The sequence below is a fragment of the Mobula birostris genome, chromosome 25 (assembly GCF_030028105.1).
Source record: "Mobula birostris isolate sMobBir1 chromosome 25, sMobBir1.hap1, whole genome shotgun sequence".
NCBI lineage: Eukaryota > Metazoa > Chordata > Chondrichthyes > Myliobatiformes > Myliobatidae > Mobula > Mobula birostris.
Window position 1 is genome coordinate 10965219 of NC_092394.1, and position 17787 is coordinate 10983005.

At 46.9% G+C, this 17787-nt stretch overlaps 1 protein-coding gene across 1 annotated transcript in view; it reads left to right on the top strand.

Moving 5' to 3' along the window:
* nxn (nucleoredoxin) overlaps nucleotides 1-17787 on the top strand; it is a 172720-nt gene that overhangs the window by 115371 nt on the left and 39562 nt on the right. The window contains exon 6 of the mRNA XM_072243105.1: nucleotides 2792-2898. Coding sequence (XP_072099206.1) covers nucleotides 2792-2898 — 107 coding nt within the window. The remainder of the gene's footprint in view (nucleotides 1-2791; nucleotides 2899-17787) is intronic.

Below are 17787 nucleotides of genomic sequence, written 5' to 3' on the forward strand. Positions count from 1 at the left end.
AGTCCAAAGTCAATTTATTATCAAAGTACATATATGCTGGCATATACTTCCCTGAGATTCATTTTCTTGCAGAAATTTATGGGAGGAAAAAGAAATAAAACAGAATTTACAAAAAAACTATACATAAATAATATGACCAACATGCAAGAGAAGATAAACTGTGCAAATCAAAATCACACTGAGAACAAGTTGTAAAGAGTCCCTGAGAGTGACTGTAGGTTGTGGAATCAGCCCAGAGTTGTGAGTGAAGTTATCCACGCTGGTTCAGGAGCCTGATGGGTGCAGGGTAATAATGCCCTGAACCTGGTAGTGTGGGACCTGAGGCTTCTGTACATCCTGCCCAATGGCAGCATGACCTGGGTGACTGACTGAGACTTGTGCACAATTATCTCTGGCATTGCTCCAAGTCTGGTGCCTGTATTTATAACCACTGATTGTAGTTATAAACATCAGATTTTTCCTGTCCTGGGGTTGAATTAAGATGACTTGGCAACTGGATCACCAAAGACAAACTTGTTACAAGTCAGGCCACAGCTTGCCGTTTTTGACAATACTCCTTGCGTAAATCACCAGAAGTTTTGGGAGTGTGGTTTCCTCTTGCAAGACCTCCAAGCCAGTCAGACCAGACTTTCGAGACAGGTTGGCCAATCTGCCCAAAACCCTCCTTCATTCAATGAGCTGCAGCTGGTCCACATCCTCAAATCCTTTTCCCCTCCAGGTTGGTGTCCAGGCATTGACAGACAGGCTGCTGTGTACTTGGTGAACAAGTGTCCACAGACCACCGGAGCAGAGAATTCACAAGTTTCAACATGAGCCTCGTGGGCATCCTGTGTCCTCAGTGTTTGCCTCCTAGCTCTGCACCTGCCCAGCCATAGAAACAAACACCTCACCATCGACCTTGCAAATCTCTCCCTGAGTCCTTCACTGACAGGTTCTGGCTCTGGTCCTGGTCCCAGCATTTGTGTCCTCTTTAGCCTCAGCAATGCCATCTCCTCCAAATCAAGTCAGTGTCAAAGAGTCAGACAGCCAATAGGCCCAACTGGTCCATGATGACACAGGTTCCCATCTAAACCTGTCTCATTTGCCTGCCTTTGGCCCATAGCCCTCTAAACCTCCCCTCTCCATCTGCTTGTCCAAATACCTTTTAAATGTTGTTCGAGTACCTGCCACAACCACTTCCTCAGGCCTGCTCATTCCATTTACTGACCATCCTATTGAAGTGAGTGCCTGGGTTTCCTCTGGGTGCTGCCGCAGCTGTGCCGGTTAGTGGGTTAATTGGTCATTGTTAACTGCCCAGTGATTGGGCCAGGGTCAAATCTGTGGCTCATTGGGCCAGAAGTGTCTGGTCCTCACTGTATCTCTAAATACGACAAAAATAAAATCATTCAGCTCAGGCCAAGCAACCCTGACTGGAACAAAGAAGTGATTAGAGAAGCAGCAATGAAGAATCCTCTGTCTGTGTGGGAGAGACCAAGATGAGGGACCTTCATTGCTGCCCTAAACACCAGCAGTGTAGCAGGCAGTCTCTAACTCTCCCCTGAAACCCTCGCCCTCTAGTGCTTGATTCTCCGGCCTCGGGGCGGGGTGAGCACATCAACGCTCTCTGTGCCCCTCAGGATTTCATACACCTTTTACGAGATGAACTCTTGACCTCACACTTGACCCCCATCATGACCTTTCACCCTATTGTCTGCCTTTACTGCACGTTTTCTCTAACTGTAGCGCAACATTCTGCATTATGGATTACCTTGATATAACGTGCCGTGTACCTTGGACAGGTACATAGATAGGAGAAAGTTCAGACTCTGACCTTGTGTACGCCATGGCCCAATGCCATTGAGCAACGGTTCTATGCACCCCAGGTTGGGAATCCCTAGTTTAGAAGGTCATGGGCCAAGTTCTGGCAAATGGGATAAACTTGATTGGGATATCTTGGTGGTCACCATGGGCCCAGTTGGGCAGAAAGGCCTGTTTTCATGCTCTATAACTCTACTGATGCGGTGAAATGATGTGTATGGGTGCCAGGCAGGTCAAAGTTATCCACTGTACCTTGAGGGTGGCACGGACCCGGGTTTGATTCCCACTGCTGTCTGTAACGAGTTTGTTACCACATAAAAACAAACACGTGACCTCATAGGTTTCCTCCAGGTGCTCCAGTTTCCTCCCACAGTCCAAAGAGGTTAATTTTTCACTGGAAATTGCTCTGTGATTAGGTTAGGATTAAAATTGGGAGGATTGCTGGGCAGCACGGCTTGAAAGGCCGGAGGGGTCTATTCCACACTGTATATCAATAGATAAGTAAATGTGACACTAATAAACCAATTTCTAGTAAATTGGTAAATCTATCTCCTTTCATTTTAAACCTCTAATTCTTGATTCCCCAACCCTGGGGCAAAGACTGGGTACATTCACCCTATCCATGCCCCTCACGATTTTTAATAGGGTCACCCTTCATTGAAATGAAAAAGAAGATTGGTAGCCGAGGTTGAGTGCTTGTCTGTAGGGTCGATCGTCAAGCCTGGAGATTAGGCCACAAAGTTTCGTCACCAGTCAAGGTGACATCATCAGCGCGCAGTTGAGCGTTGTTTCTGTCGAGTACTCACGTTCATATTGGACCGATGCATTGTTCTGATTGGCTGTCGTGCAGGCCGCTAGTCTCCACTGGGTCCTGGTCAACCGGATACCTTTCATTGTCCTACACTGCAATGTAAAAAAAAAAGTCCCCAACCTGCTGAACTCCTTCCCATACCTCAGGGCTTGAACTTTGACTGTTTTCTCTCTCCCTCCACAGGTCAGAAGATTCCTACAAACAGTATTTCAGTGAGATGCCTTGGACAGCTGTCCCGTACACCGATGAAACCAGAAGGTCTCGGCTCAACCGACACTATGGCATACAAGGTACGAGTTGGGACCAGTAATGCACTGCTCCCTCTGTGCATGTCAGCTTCGAGAGGCTTGTGTGCTCTGTTTCCAGCCTGATGTTCCCATTCTCCCTGAAAACTCGAAGCACCAGCGTGGTGGACTGCGCTCGGTACCTCGAGAGAGTAGTTCAGTATGTGTTGCTTGTGAGGCTTTTACATAGAGAGTGGACAAATGTAGACCATGCAGATCATGCTCAGAACAGGCATTGTTCATTGTAGAGCCTGATTCAGTGTTCTGCTGTTCTCGTTGTATAAAATGCCAATGTTCTGAATGTCACTGGGGTGAATGTCATCAACTCCAAAAAGCAAACAGCATCATCTCTATTGTGCTATATCCCACTGGCACACTTTCAAGAGCACAAGAGTTTCTTCAACATTGCAGCTGTCTGGGAACGGATAACTTTCTTCATGTCGAGTTACACTCACAAAATGCTGGAGGAACTTAGCAGGTCAGGCAACATCTACGGAAAGGAACAAACAGTCGAGGTTTCAGGCCGAGACACTTCTTCAGGACTGGAAAGGAATGGGGAAGATGCCTGAATGGAAAAGTTGGGGGCGAGGGGAAGGGAAGGAGACTAGCTGGAGGGTGATAGGTGAAGCCAAATGAGTGGGAAATGTCAAGGGCTGGAGAAGAAAGAATCTAATAGGAGAGGAGAGTGGACACTAGGAGGAAGAGGCCCAGGGGGAAGTAATGGGTGAGGTAAAAGGTCAGAGTGGGGAATAGAGGATGGGGGCAGGGAATATGTTCACCGGAAGGAGAAATCAATATTCATACCATCAAGTTGGAGGGCACCCAGATGTAATATAAGGCGTTGCTTGCTCCTCCACCTTGAGGTGGCACAAGAGGAGGCCTTGGATCGACACGTGGAAACGGGAATTGGAATGTTTGGCCAACAAGAAGTCGCACTTGTGGCGGATGGTGCGGAGATGCGAGGCTAGAGCAGTCTCTAAATTACAGTGGGTCTCACCATTGTAGAGGAGGCCGCTTCGGGAACAGCCAACAATTGTTCTCTTAAAAGTACAGAGCAACACATCCAAATTGCTGGAGGATCTCAGTAAGTCAAGGAGCATCTATAGAGAGGAATGACAGTTGACGTTTCAGGCCAAGAGCTTTCACCAGGACTGGAAAGGAAGCGAGCAGAAGCCAGATAAAGAAGGTGGGGAGAGGGAGAGAACTGTAAGCTGACAGCTGACGGGTGAGACCACCTTGTTCTGGCTTCTGCCCTTTTCCTTTCCAATCCAGATGAAATTCCAAGTACTCAACCGCAAGTATCTTGGATGTGAGATGGAAGTAAGGTAGAGAGGTTCAAAGTAACTTCCTTATCAAAGCGTTTATGTGTCACCCTATACTACCTTGATGTTCATTTTCTTGCAGGTATTCACAATAAAATACATGTAATAAATTTTATGAAAATCTATAAATAGCAAAGACAGATAAATGACTGATGTGCAAAAGCAGACAAATTGTGCAGATAATTAAAAAATGTAAATGAATAATACTGAGAACACGAGTTGTAGAGTCCTTGACATTGAATCTGTAGGTTGTGGAGTCAGTTCAGTGTTGAGGTGAGTAAAGTTATCTCTGCTGGTTCAGGAGCCTGTTGGTTGTGGATGGGGAGCGGGGATTACTGGAAGAGGCGGTGCTTTGGAGGGTTTGTACACAGGCAGTGACCTGTCGAATTGAATGCGTGCCCTGTTGTAATGTAATAGCAACCACGTTCGCGGAGCGACTGAGGAAGCCACTGTGGGAGCAAAAGAGCAGACAAGGCTTGTCAGTTCCTGCCCAGAAGGCTCTGTCTCAGACATGTTGTTTTGGTGTAAAGTAACAGCCCAGGTGTGCCTGTGTGAGTGTGCTGACGTTTGTCCTCTTTCACTCTCTGCCCACACTTGGGGTGCCAGGGAGGTTGATCTCCTGGCACTGCCACAGGCCCCTCGCTGGGATCCCAGCCTGGCATCTCGGCTTCAGGCTGCCCCGGGGGGTGGGGGGGGATTGGACATGGCCCCCTTTTCCCTGTCCCGCTCCACGGGCCTGTGGGATCCGGGGTCTAGTAGGCCTGATAAAATGTTTGAGATCATGGTTGCTTGTTCTCTGAGGAGCTGGAGGTCACGCAGTCACAGAGAGAACAGTACAAACTTCTTATGGACAGCGGCGGGAATTGAATGCGGGTTGTTGGCGCTGTAAAGCATTACACTGACCGCTACACCACCGTATTGTTAATGGAACTGCCTCAGCCACTAATTCCGACAGCTCGTTTCATATACTGACCACCCTCTGGGTGAAGAAGTTGCATTGTATGCCCATCATTGTTTTGTAAATCCACGTGCTCTGAATGCAGCAAAGCTACCACAAAGGTCAGAGCCGTCCTACAGTACAACAGGACTGTAGCGAGGTGGGAGGGCAGTGGTCAGTGAGCCTGCTTTCTGATGTCTCCAACCGCACTGCTGAAGGGCTGCCCTCCGAGCAGTGCAGGGTGGTGTGGAGAGGAGAGGATAAGAAGCATTAGTAGATTATTTTTAACAGGTGTACTGTAACTGCTAGGGTGGCGGGGTGGAGATAGCATCTCTTACCAAAGGAGGTGTAAGGCACTCCTTCCCTCTGCTAGCCTGCAGGTCACCCTTGGGCAAGGGGTGTAGCATTTGCTTAGGCCCCCTCCTCCCCACTGGTCATGGTCACGTGAAGCCACGGGAGCAGGTGGTCGATGGTCATATGAGCAGCTGGTGCATATCACAAGTCCTGGTTATGCGACCACTGACACCAGGCAGACAATCTCTGAAGAGTATTGATAATGGCTGGGGTCACCCATCTTGTAAAGACACTGCCCAGAAGAAGGCAATGGCAAACCACTTCTGTAGCAAAATTTGCCAAGGACAATCATGGTCATGGAAAGACCATGATTGCCCATGTCATATGACACAGCACAAAAGGACAATGATGACAGTAACTACCCGATAGTCGGCGCAAACGATGAGCAGAAGGGCCTGCTTTCCTATTGTATTGCTCGTCGTACTATGGAATGGGGTTGAGGGGGAAAATAAACAGCCATGTTGGAATGGTGGAGCAGACTCGATGGGCTGAGTGGCCTAATTCTGTTCCTATGCCTTATGGTCTTATTATCCTAACTGATCTGAGTAGAGTAGGGATTGCTGTCGGTGTGCATTTCTCCCAGGGAGCTGAAATTTAATATCAGCTTTATTAACTTTATTTAACAAGTACATTGAAACATACAGTGAAATGTATCATATTTTGCGTCAGCGACCAACTAGGATCTGCTCTGGGCAGCCTGCGAGTGTCGCCACACTTCTGGTGCCAACGTAACGTGCCCACAACTTACTAACCCTGACCCATTACACTTTGGAACGTGGGAGGGAACTGGAGCTCCCAAAGGAAACCCACACAGTCATAGAAAGCCATAGAGTCATGGAGCACGGAAACAGGCCCTTCAGCCCATCCAATTCATGCCGACCCGTTACCCTGCCTAGGCCCATGGCTCTCCACACCTCTCCCGTCCATGTACCGATCCAAACTTCTCTTAGTGCTGCAAATGAACCCACATCCTCCACTTCCACTGGCAGCTTGTTCCGCACTTGCACCACCCTCTGAGTGAAGAGTTGCCCTTAAATATTTCGCCTTTCACCCTTAACCTGCGACCTCCAGTTCAAGGTTCTCCCAGTCTCAGTGGGAAAAGCCTGCTTGAAATTACTCCTTACAATTTTGTGTACCCTGATCCCGTCGATACACTTGGTGGTTGCCTGTCCCAGCGTGTGAAGTCAGCTCTGGTGGATGCAATCTGCAGGGGGATCCAACAGCGAGGAAGGTGGTACTGCAACGCAGGGAGTGACAAGGCTCAGAAAACGTCACGGTCCTCCACTGCAACCAAGGAAGGCCCCGGTTTGTGAGGCTTGTTCGTACCTCTGGACCCGGGCTTCCGCGGTCGGGAGAGCAGAACCGCCCCAGGGCAACGGCTCTTTCCAGTTTGGAAACTCCTCCCACACAGGATTCCTGTCACCATTGGACGATCACCGCACCTCATGGTTTTGTGTACCTAATGTGCAAATTCCTTCCAGACAGTGGGAACTGAACCGCAATCGTTATGACAACTGCCACACTACCCTACTGCCCTGGGACAAGTGGAAGTGGAGCAGAAGGATCAGTGGATTCAAAGCGGCAATGAAGCTGCGGAAACCTTTGAATGTGGGATGGAGTTGATGCCAGCCATTTCTGGGGTGGAATGATTTGCTCAAACAAGCTGCTCCCTTGGGTTCTTGAATGATATGTTATTAACTTCGGTGGTTAGAGTTTTTAATAATATAATTATAACCCAAGGAAGACAGAAAGCCCACCCTGGTTATATAGTGGTTGTGTATCTGGAATTGTGGTTCAATTACTGACCGAGTACTGAGGGATGAGCTCAGATTCTGCCATGACAGCATAATTAGTGATTGTGGAAATCAGAAGTGAGCCTCAGCAATGGAGACCATGAAATTACCGGGTGCCCATCAGTGGAAAAGCTCATGCTGTTTTACATGCCACCCTCTCCCCCCCCCCCACCCCGCCAACTGGTCCGCCCATCTGCAACTCCAAAGCGATCAGCTCTTTACACTCTATTGAAGGGTCCGCAAGCTTTTCAGTTCAGGGAGGCGAAGGGTTGTGGATGGGATGGGCAAGAAATGGCGTTCAAGTCCTACAAAGGAATAAATGGTGAAAAAGGTCAGTAAGAGTTGTAAAACGTCATTGCAGAACATAGAACAGTACGAGCCCTTTGGCCCACAATGTTCTGCCTAGCTTTTAACCTCCTCTGAGATCAATTTAACCCTTCCTTCCTACAATGCCCTCCATTTTTCTGCCATCCATCTGAGAATTTCTGACATTTTCCTAATCTATCTCCCTCTGCCCCCACCCCCAGTTCCATGCGCTTACCAACCAATGAAAGGAAAAAACGTACTTTTGATATCACCCCTGTACTTTTCTCCAGTTACCTTAAAATTATTCCCTCATGTCTAAAATCAAGGGTTTTGAATTTGTTAACAAAAATTGCTAAGTCTGCTTTCTGTGAGGACCCAGTGAAATCAGAGGCTCCACTGACAAAGACAGGGCTTAAACTGATCCTTTGCATTGGATCACTGACAAGAGAAAATCTGCCGATGCTGGAAACCAAAGTAATGCCCACAAAACACTGGAGGAACTCAGCAGGCCAGGCAGCATCTATGGAAAAGAGTACACAGTCGACGTTTCAGGCAGGTCCACTTTCCATTGGATGGTTGGATTACGTCAAGTGAGCAGATAGAACAGGACAACCCCAAGTCATGAGCGAGTTTCCGTTTTTACCGACGTCAGTTTTGTCCATTCGTTGGAAAATATACAAAAATCACTCAATAGGGTAACCGTACCTCGGTATTGATAGTGTTGAAGATGAGGGAGCTGGTTTACAAACAGAGGCAACGTGTAGTGAGGAGAGGTTGTTGGGGCCGCTGATACGGCAAAGTTGCAGTCAACACAATGAGTTGCAACGTAAAATGTGGACAGAATCGAAAAGGGTGGACACAGGACTGAAGATGTTACTGTATATTTGAATGCACACAGTATATGGGAAAGGATAGATGAACTTGTAACACAGTTGCAAATTTGGCAGGTATGATGTTGTAGGCATCACTGAATCAAGGGTGAAAGAAGATGATAACTGGGAGCTTAATGTCCAAGGGTACACACTGTATTGAAAGGATAGGCAGGAAGCCAGAGGTGGTGGCATAGCTCTGTTGGTATAAGAATGAAGTCAAGTCATTAGAAGTAGATGACATAGGCTCAGAAGGTGTTGTTGGTAGAGCTAAGGAACTGCAAGGGTAAAAACATCCTGAATGGGGTTGTACACAAACCCCCAAGTAGTTGTAAAGGTGCGGTCTACAAATTACAAGAGGAGATAGAAAATGCATGCCAAAAGGGCAATGTTACAATAGTCATGGGGACCTCAATATGCAGGTAGATTGGGAAAATCAGGTTGGTGCTGGATTCATGTAGCACCATGGTCCTGGAAAACATTGTCTCGTTTTTACTGTGTACTGTACCAGCAGTTATGGTCGAAATGACAATAAAAAGTGACTCGCAACACACATCAAAGTTGCTGGTGAGCGCAGCAGGCCAGGCAGCATCTCTAGGAAGGGGTACAGTCAACGTTTCAGGCCGAGACCCTTCGTCAGGACTAACTGAAGGAAGAGTGAGTAAGGGATTTGAAAGTGGGAGGGGGAGGGGGAGATCCAAAATGATAGGAGAAGACAGGAGGGGGAGGGATGGAGCCAAGAGCTGGACAGTTGATTGGCAAAAGGGATATGAGAGGATCATGGGACAAGAGGCCCAGGGAGAAGGAAAAGGGGGAGAGGGGAAAGCCCAGAGGATGGACAAGGGGTATAGTCAGAGGGACAGAGGGAGAAAAAGGAGAGTGAGAGAAAGAATGTGTGTATATAAATAACGGATGGGGTACGAGGGGGAGGTGAGGCATTAGCGGAAGTTAGAGAAGTCAGTGTTCATACCATCAGGTTGGAGGCTACCCAGACGGAATATAAGGTGTTTTTCCTCCAACCTGAGTGTGGCTTCATCTTTAAAGTAAAGGAGGCCGTGGATGGACATATCAGAATGGGAATGGGATGTGGAATTAAAATGTGTGGCCACTGGGAGATCCTGCTTTCTCTGGCGGACAGAGCGTATGTGTTCAGCAAAACGATCTCCCAGTCTGCATCAGGTCTCGCCAATATATAGAAGGCCACATTGGAAGCACCGGACGCAGTATATCACCCTAGCCGACAGACAGGTGAAGTGTTGCCTCACCTGGAAGGACTGTTTGGGGCCCTGAATGGTGGTAAGGGAGGAAGTGTAAGGGCATGTGTAGTACTTGTTCCGCTTACAAGGATAAGTGCCAGGAGGGATATCAGTGGGGAGGGATGGGGTGGGGGGGGGGGCGAATGGACAAGGGAGTCGCGTAGGGAGCGATCCCTGCAGAAAGCAGAGAGAGGGGCAGGGAAAGATGTGCTTAGTGGTGGGATCCCGTTGGAGGTGGCGGAAGTTACGGAGAATAATACGTTGGACCCGGAGGCTGGTGGGGTGGTAGGTGAGGACCAGGGGAACCCTATTCCTAGTGGGGTGGCGGGAGGATGGAGTGAGAGCAGATGTGCGTGAAATGGGGGAGATGCGTTTGAGAGCAGAGTTGATGGTGGAGGAAGGGAAGCCCCTTTCTTTAAAAAAGGAGGACACCTTCCTCGTCCTGGAATGAAAAGCCTCATCCTGAGAGCAGATGCGGTGGAGACGGAGGAATTGCGAGAAGGGGATGGCATTTTTGCAAGAGACAGGGTGAGAAAAGTGACGTGACTTGACTTGATCCCGGGGGTGGGGGGGGGGTGATTTCTAGAGTGCCTACAAGATGGCTTTTTAGAGCAGCTCAGGGCTGAGCCCACTCGAGGATCAGCTATTCTGGATTGGGTGTTGTGCAATGAACCAAAATTGAGTAGAGAGCTTAAGCTAAAGGAACGCTTAGGGGAAAAGTGATTATAATATGATTGAATTCATCCTGAAATTTGAGAAGGAGAAGCTAAGCTCAGATGTATCAGTATTACAGTTGAGAAAAGGGAATTGCAGAGGGAGTGCCATGAGAGAGGAGTTGGCTAGAATTGATTGGAAAAGAACACTGACAGGGATGACGGCAGAGTAGCAGTGGCTGGAATTTCTGAAAGCAATTCAGAAGGCACAGGATATATACATCCCAAAGAGGAAGAAGTATTCTAAAGGAAAGTTGACACAACCGTGGCTGATGAGAAGTCAAAGCCAGCATAAAAGCCAAAGAGAGGGCATATGATAGAGCAAAAATTAGTGGGAAGTTAGAGGATTGGGAAGCTTTTAAAAACCAACAGAAGGCAACAAAAAGAGTCACTAAGAAGGTAAAGATGGCATATAAAAGTAAGCTAGCCAATAATATTAAAGAGGATACCAAAAGTTTCTTCAGATATAAAGTGTAGAAGAGAGGTGAGTGGATATCAGACTGCTGGAAGACCATGCTGGAGAGATAGTAATGGGGAACAAGGAAATTTTGCATCAGTGCTTCACTGTATGGTGGAAGTTCCAGGTGTCAGAGGTCTTGAAGTGTCTGAAGTTACCATGACTAGAGAGGTTCTTGGGAAACTGAAGGATCTGAAGGTAGATAAGTCACCTGGACCACATGGAGTCCATTATTAAGAATGAGGTCTTAAGGTACTTGGAGGCACATGATAAAATAGGCTGTAGTAAGCTTAGTTTCTTCAAGGGAAAATCTTGCCTGATAAATCTGTTGGAATTCTTTGAAGAAATAATAACCAGGATAGACAAAGGAGAATCGGTTGATATAATACACTTGTATTTTCAGAAAGCCTTTGACAAGGTGCCACACGAGGCTACTTAACAAGCTATGAGCCCAAGGAATTACAGGAAGGATTCTAGCATGGATAAAGCATGGCTGATTGGCAGCCGGCAAAGAGTGGGGGGGAAAGGGAACCTTTTCTGGTTGGCTGCCAATAACTAGCAGTGTTCCATAGGGGTCTTTGTTGGGACCGATTCTTTTTACTTTATATGTCAATGGTTTGGATGATGGAATTGATGGCTTTGTTCCAAAGTTTGCAGACGATATGAAGATAGGTGATGCAGCCACCACCATGCTTCACGGTAGGAATGGTGTGTTTTTGATGATGTGCGATGTTTGGCTTACACTAAACATAATGTTTTGTCTGATGGACAAAAAGCTCAATTTTGGTTTCATCAGACCATAGAACCTTCTTCAGAGTCTCCCACATGCCTTCTGGCAAACTCTAGCCGAGATTTCATGTGAGTTTTTTCAACAGTGGCTTTCTCTTTGCCACTCTCCCATAAAGCTGTGACTGGTGAAGCACCCAGGTAATAGTTGTTGTATGCTCAGTCTCTCTCATCTCAGCCACTGAAGCTTGTAACTCCTCCAGAGCTGTTATAGGTCTCTTGTCCCCTTCCCTCACTAGTCCCCTTCTTGCACGGTCACTCAGTTTTTGAGGACGGCCTGCTCTAGGCAGATTTACAGCTTTCTTTCCATTTCTTGATGATTGACTTAACTGTAAATTTTCTTGTATCCATTGGGCTTTTCAATAGCTTTTTTTGCGGAGTTGTTTGTAGTGTTCTTTTATCTTCATGGGGTAGTTTTTGCCAGGATACTGACTCACCAGTAGTTGGACCTTCCAGATACAGGTGTATTTTTACTACCATCAATTGAAACATCTTGACTGCACACAGGTCTCCAAAAACAGATCTCCATTTAATTAGTCATGTGACTTCTAAAACCAATTGGCTGCACCAGTGATGATTTGGTGTGTCATAATAAAAAGGGGTAAATACTTACGCAATCAGTTATTTTGTGTTTTATGTTTATAATTAATTTAGATCACTTTGTAGAGATCTGTTTTCACTTTGACACGAGTGAGTTTTTCTGTTGATCAGTGTCAAAAAAAGCCAAATTAAATCCACTGTGATTCAATGTTGTAAAGCAATAAAACATGAAAACTTCTTGGGGGGGGGGTGAATACTTTTTATAGGCACTGTCTGTATTGATATCTGTTCTGTTTATTATGCTATTGTGTTTTTTGTGCTGCATTGGATCCGGAGTAACAAGCTTATTGTTCTCCTTTACACAGCATACTGACGAAAGACAATTACCAACGTTGAATCTTGGACGTTCATAATACTTATTTATCCCTGATTCGCTGTCACTAACACAGGTTATCCGGTTGCTTCTGCAGATGGGAATTCGTGGTGGCCAACACACCATTTCCATTGTCAACCTAGGGTCCTCATTCCACGTAAAAGGGGTTTGCAGAGGGGCAAGGGACTGAATGGCTTCCTACACTGTGACATTTTCTGATCTATGGACTGTTGGCGTGTCTTATCACCTGGTGTGACAGGATCTGTGTGGCCCACTCACACACCGCCTTTTGTTTTCAACACCAATTTGTAATTGTAACCAGATCTCCTATCCTTAGCCCCTCCTGAAGTAGTTCTCCCAATTGCCCTCAAGAGTATTACAGCCACTTGTAATGTGTTTTTTTTTTCAAACCTCGAATGTATTTGGTTATGGACACTGGGAGTGTAGGAGAACTCCAGAAGCTTAATTACCACAGAATTCTTCAGATTCTTACGGTACATTACAGAGCGTGAGCTGTGGCGTTGCACACTCACTGCTCACACAGGCTCCTCCTCTTCTGTTCTGCTTGATCTGAACTCAGCTCCATGGAATTCAACACTTCACACTTCCTCCTTAGCCCAGCCTTCAGCTGCCTCTGAGCTGGATGAATAACGCCACGTCTTGCCTGTGTGAATGTATAGTTGCAGCCCAGTGATCCCCCGTTCCCTGAGGGGCAGCACAGTAGAGTAGTGGCCGGCGCTAGTTATGTCAGTGGGTGCTTGATGAACAGCCCAGATCAGATGGGCCAAAAGGCCTGTTACTGTGCCCTACGGCTCCACTGTAGTATAGCGGCTATCGCAATACTTCACGGCGCCAGCGATCACCAGCTGGGGTTCATTTCCCACCGCTGTCTGTAAGGAGTTTGTACATTCTTCCTGAGACTGTGTGGGTTTCCTCTGGGTGCTCTGGTTTCCTCCGGGTGCTCTGGTTTCCTCCCACAGTCCACAGACGTAGGGGTTAGGGTTAATAAATTGTGTGCATGCTATGTTAACAACCAGAAGCAGGGTGACACTTGTGGGCTGGCCCCAGCACATCCAATCACCAATATACATGTCACAAACAAGAGAAAATTTGCGGATGCTGGAAATCCGAGCAACACACACAAAGTGCTGGAGGAGCTCAGCAGGCCAGGCAGCATCTATGGAAAAAAGTACAGTCTGACGTTTCGGGCCAAAACCCACAGTCCTGCTGAATATACGTGTACTTGTTCAGTGAATTTTCCAGTACAGCTGCTTCTGTTTTTTTCTCTCTAGAAATTCTTAGTTTTCAGTATCGGGTGTCACTTCACAAGAATCTGGCTATTTTATACACTCTGTGGCCACTTTATTAGGTACACCTGAACACCAGCTTGTTAATGCAAATATCTAATCATGTAGCAGCAACTCAATGCGTAAAAACATGCAGACATGGTCAAGAGGTTCAGTTGTTGTTCAGACCAAATCTCAGAATGAGGAAGAAGTGTGGTCTAAGTGATGTTGACTGTGGAATGCTTGTTGGTGCCAGATGGGATGTTTTGTGCGCCTCAGAAACTGCTGATCTCCTGGGACTTCCACACAGTCTGTAGAGTTTACAGAGAATGGTGCAAAAAAAAAACCAAAAAAGCATCCAGTGAGTGGCAGTTCTGTGGGCGAAAATTACTTCGTTAATGAGAGAGGTCAGTGGAGAATAGCTGACAGGAGGGTGACAGTAACTCAAGTAAGATGTGTTACAACAGTGGTGTGCAGAAGAGCATCTCTGAACGCACAACATGTCGACCCTTGAAGTGGACGGGCCACAGAAGCAGACGACCACAAACATGTACTCAGTGTTCACTTTGTTAGGTATGGGGGTAGAGAATTAAGTAGCCACTAAGTGTACTGCAGGTTAATTGTTATCAGTGGAATTCTGTCATCTCGAAACTGAGTATGAGAAGACCACAAATCCTTTTTGATATGGTCTTTTTCTTTGATCTCTTGAGCTTCTTTCTCTTGTAACATTTAATAAAATCATAATCAACAAATTTTAGGCCTCTTTCTTGACTCCTGAAGAAGCTTTGGATGGCTAAAGCACCAGGATCCCACACTGCCATGTTGTCTGAGTGACGCCTCTCTGAGACATGGCTGAGGGAGAGTGGCAGGACAGAGTCTAGGTGGCCTAGCTGCTGACTGATGTCGGGGCGAACTCTGGGAGCAACGTTCAGCTCCCATGCTAACACAAGAGACTGCCTTTAACCGCAGAGATGGTCACAGGAGGCACGAGAAGCAGCTGCCGACGCTGGAGTCAGGAGCAGCAAGAAAGAGCTGAGTGGTCAAGCAGTATCTGTGGTGAGGGAAAAGATTTGCGGACGTTTCAGGTCAAGACATCGTTGCGGGGAGTGTTGATGGGTATAAAGGGGAGAATGGGATGGGTGAGATTGGAGACTGAAACGATGGTTGCAGGGTTTGCTTTATAAGGAACCTACATCATTAAAACAAATTGTTCAGCCTGTCTTAAGCCTTGTTTATACTTCTGCATTAACTGGATGCCGTAACCTACGCAAGTGGCCTACGCGCGTTGTGAGCATTTATACTTGTGCGTTGGTGTGTCTGCATCACTCGGCAATTCGCGCACGTCACGTAAGCGCACTCACCTGCCCGCGCAAGGCTTCATGGTCATGGTAGTCTTGGGGTAAACAAGACACGAGCGTCTTTTTTCATGCGAAATGCGTCCTCCATAATTTCAGAGGTCTGTAAAGCTTTATGGAAAGCATTGCAGCCAGAGTTCCTTCCCTGCCCTTCAGTCACCCAATGGGAAGCTATTGCAGCGTAGGATGACATGTGATGCTACCAAGCGGACCAATCACAGCTGATGTGTTCTGCGTTGCCGCGACACGCGGTTACATTTTGGGAGAGGTGCGCATTGCAGCAACGCAAGCTCTCGCATAGGGTTCCACGTCGGCTTTGCGTAGGGTTTGCAGCGATGCGTTGACACAGAATTATAAACCAGGCTTTAGGTTTACCCATGTGGATTTATGTATTGAACTGTGTGTTTTTGTAACCATTCGATGTGATAAAATGGAGTTGTACAACCCCAGAGTGCTAAGCTAATACCTTGCAATATATGAGTGTGATTAAGGTAACAAGAAGGAACCATAAGAAGTGTGTTTACTAAAGGAATACGTGACTACAAGCATGCAGTGTACTGAACATTGTGCAAGAGTAAGGAAGTAGCAGAGATGAGTCAGCTGCAGATGGCAGACCACCACAAACGTGTCCATTGATGATTCGGAGGACTGTGTTCAATGGAAATAGTAACCTCACCTTGTTCTTGTGTATAAAAAGAATTCTTTGTAAAAGATGTGTTGGAAATCTCCTGATGGGATTGGAGGTGAACTTCCCCTTGCGTGGAATAAAGGTGTTTGATAAAGGTCCACTCAGCGTTGGCATTGTGTTTTGTGAGACTTAGCGGAGAGATACTCCAGAAGGGTGAGACAGCTCCGGTGACCCAGGTTTGATCGTGACCTGAGCTGCTGTCGATGTGGAGTCTGTATGATCTCCCTGTGACCGTGTGTCCCCTCCCCCAGGTTCTCTCCCACACCCCAAAGATGTGCAGCACCTCCGCTCTGTCCGCCACAGCAGACAGGATCTCCTGGTTGCCACCCACTTCAACTCTGCTCACATTCCCATATGTCCATACATGGCCCCCTCTACTGCCATGATGGGGCTGAACTCAGGTTGGAGGAGCAATAGTCTCCAGCCCCTTGGTATGAACATTGAATTCTCCAACTTCTGCTAATTCCCTCCCCCTCCCTTTCCCTGTCCCTATTTCACTCTGCCCCCTCCCCCAGCTGCCTACTACCTCCCTCATGATCCCGCCTCCTTCTACGAACCATTATGTTTTCGCCTATTCCTTCTTCACCTTTCCTGCCTATCCCCTCCTGCTTCCCCCCCCCCCACCCCTTTATCTTTCCCCTTACTGGTTTTTCACCTGGAACCTTCAGCCTTCTCCTTCCCACCCTCCCCCCACCTTCTTTATAGGGCCTCTGCCCCTTCCCTCTACAGTCCTGACGAAGAGTTCCAGCCCGAAACGTTGACTGATCATTTCCACAGATGCTGCCCGACCTGCCGAGTTCCTCCAGTGTGTTGTGAGTGTTAGGTTAACTACCTGCTTGAAATTGCCCCTAGTGTACGGGTACAGCCTAGGAACGGGTGATTGATGGTGAGGAAGCTGCAGTAAGGCGAGGTTTAAGGTCACATCCGGGCAAGGATAGTTTACAGATAGCATGTAGTCAACACAGGCAAGTGAGTCTTTTGAAGAGAGATCCTTGAAGAGCATAGCTTCCCTTTGCGCAGCACGGGGCCAGGCTATTTCAAAGTTCAAAGTAAATTTATTATCAAAGTGCATATATGTCACCATACACAACCCTGAGATTCATTTTCCTGTGAGTATACTCAATAAAGCCATAGAATAATAATCATAACAGAACTGCCCAGCTTCAGTGTTCAATCAGAGTGCAGAAGGCAGCGAACTGTGCAAACACAAATGAAAATAAATAAATCAACAATAAATATTGAGAACATGAGATGAAGAGTCCTTGAGGATGAACCCATTGGTTGTGGAAAAATTTTAGTGATGGGGCAAGTGAAATTGAGTGAAGTTATTCCCCCCCGCTCCCCCGGTTCAAGAGCCTGGTGGTTGAGGGGTAGTGACTGTTACTGAACCAGGTAGTGCGAGTCCTGAGGCCCCTGTTACCACCTTCCAGATGGCAGCATCGAGAAAAGGGCATGTCGTGGGCAGTGGGGCTCCTTGATGATGGATGCTGCTTTCCTGCAACAGCACACTTGTCTTGCTATTTGGCATACCAAGACAAGAATGCAAATAAAGAATTCTTCGGTGATGATTCCTATTAGAAAGTTATTTTACTAATTCAAAGTATTACTGGTCTTTAATGTGTAGATTCTATTGGCTATCAATACCTGTATTATCATATTGTAATTGGTGACTGATTATGCAAATAAGGAATTTGAACATGCACAATGTTTTCAGTTGGTAAATACCTGTATCTGACTAGTTACTTTCTGCCTAGAAATAGCATGTCTTAGTTCAAACATTTGAACAGTTTAATGACAGAGACCAGACCAAGTAAATAAAGTGTGATTGAGAGACCTGTACAAGTTATCAGAGTCCAGATA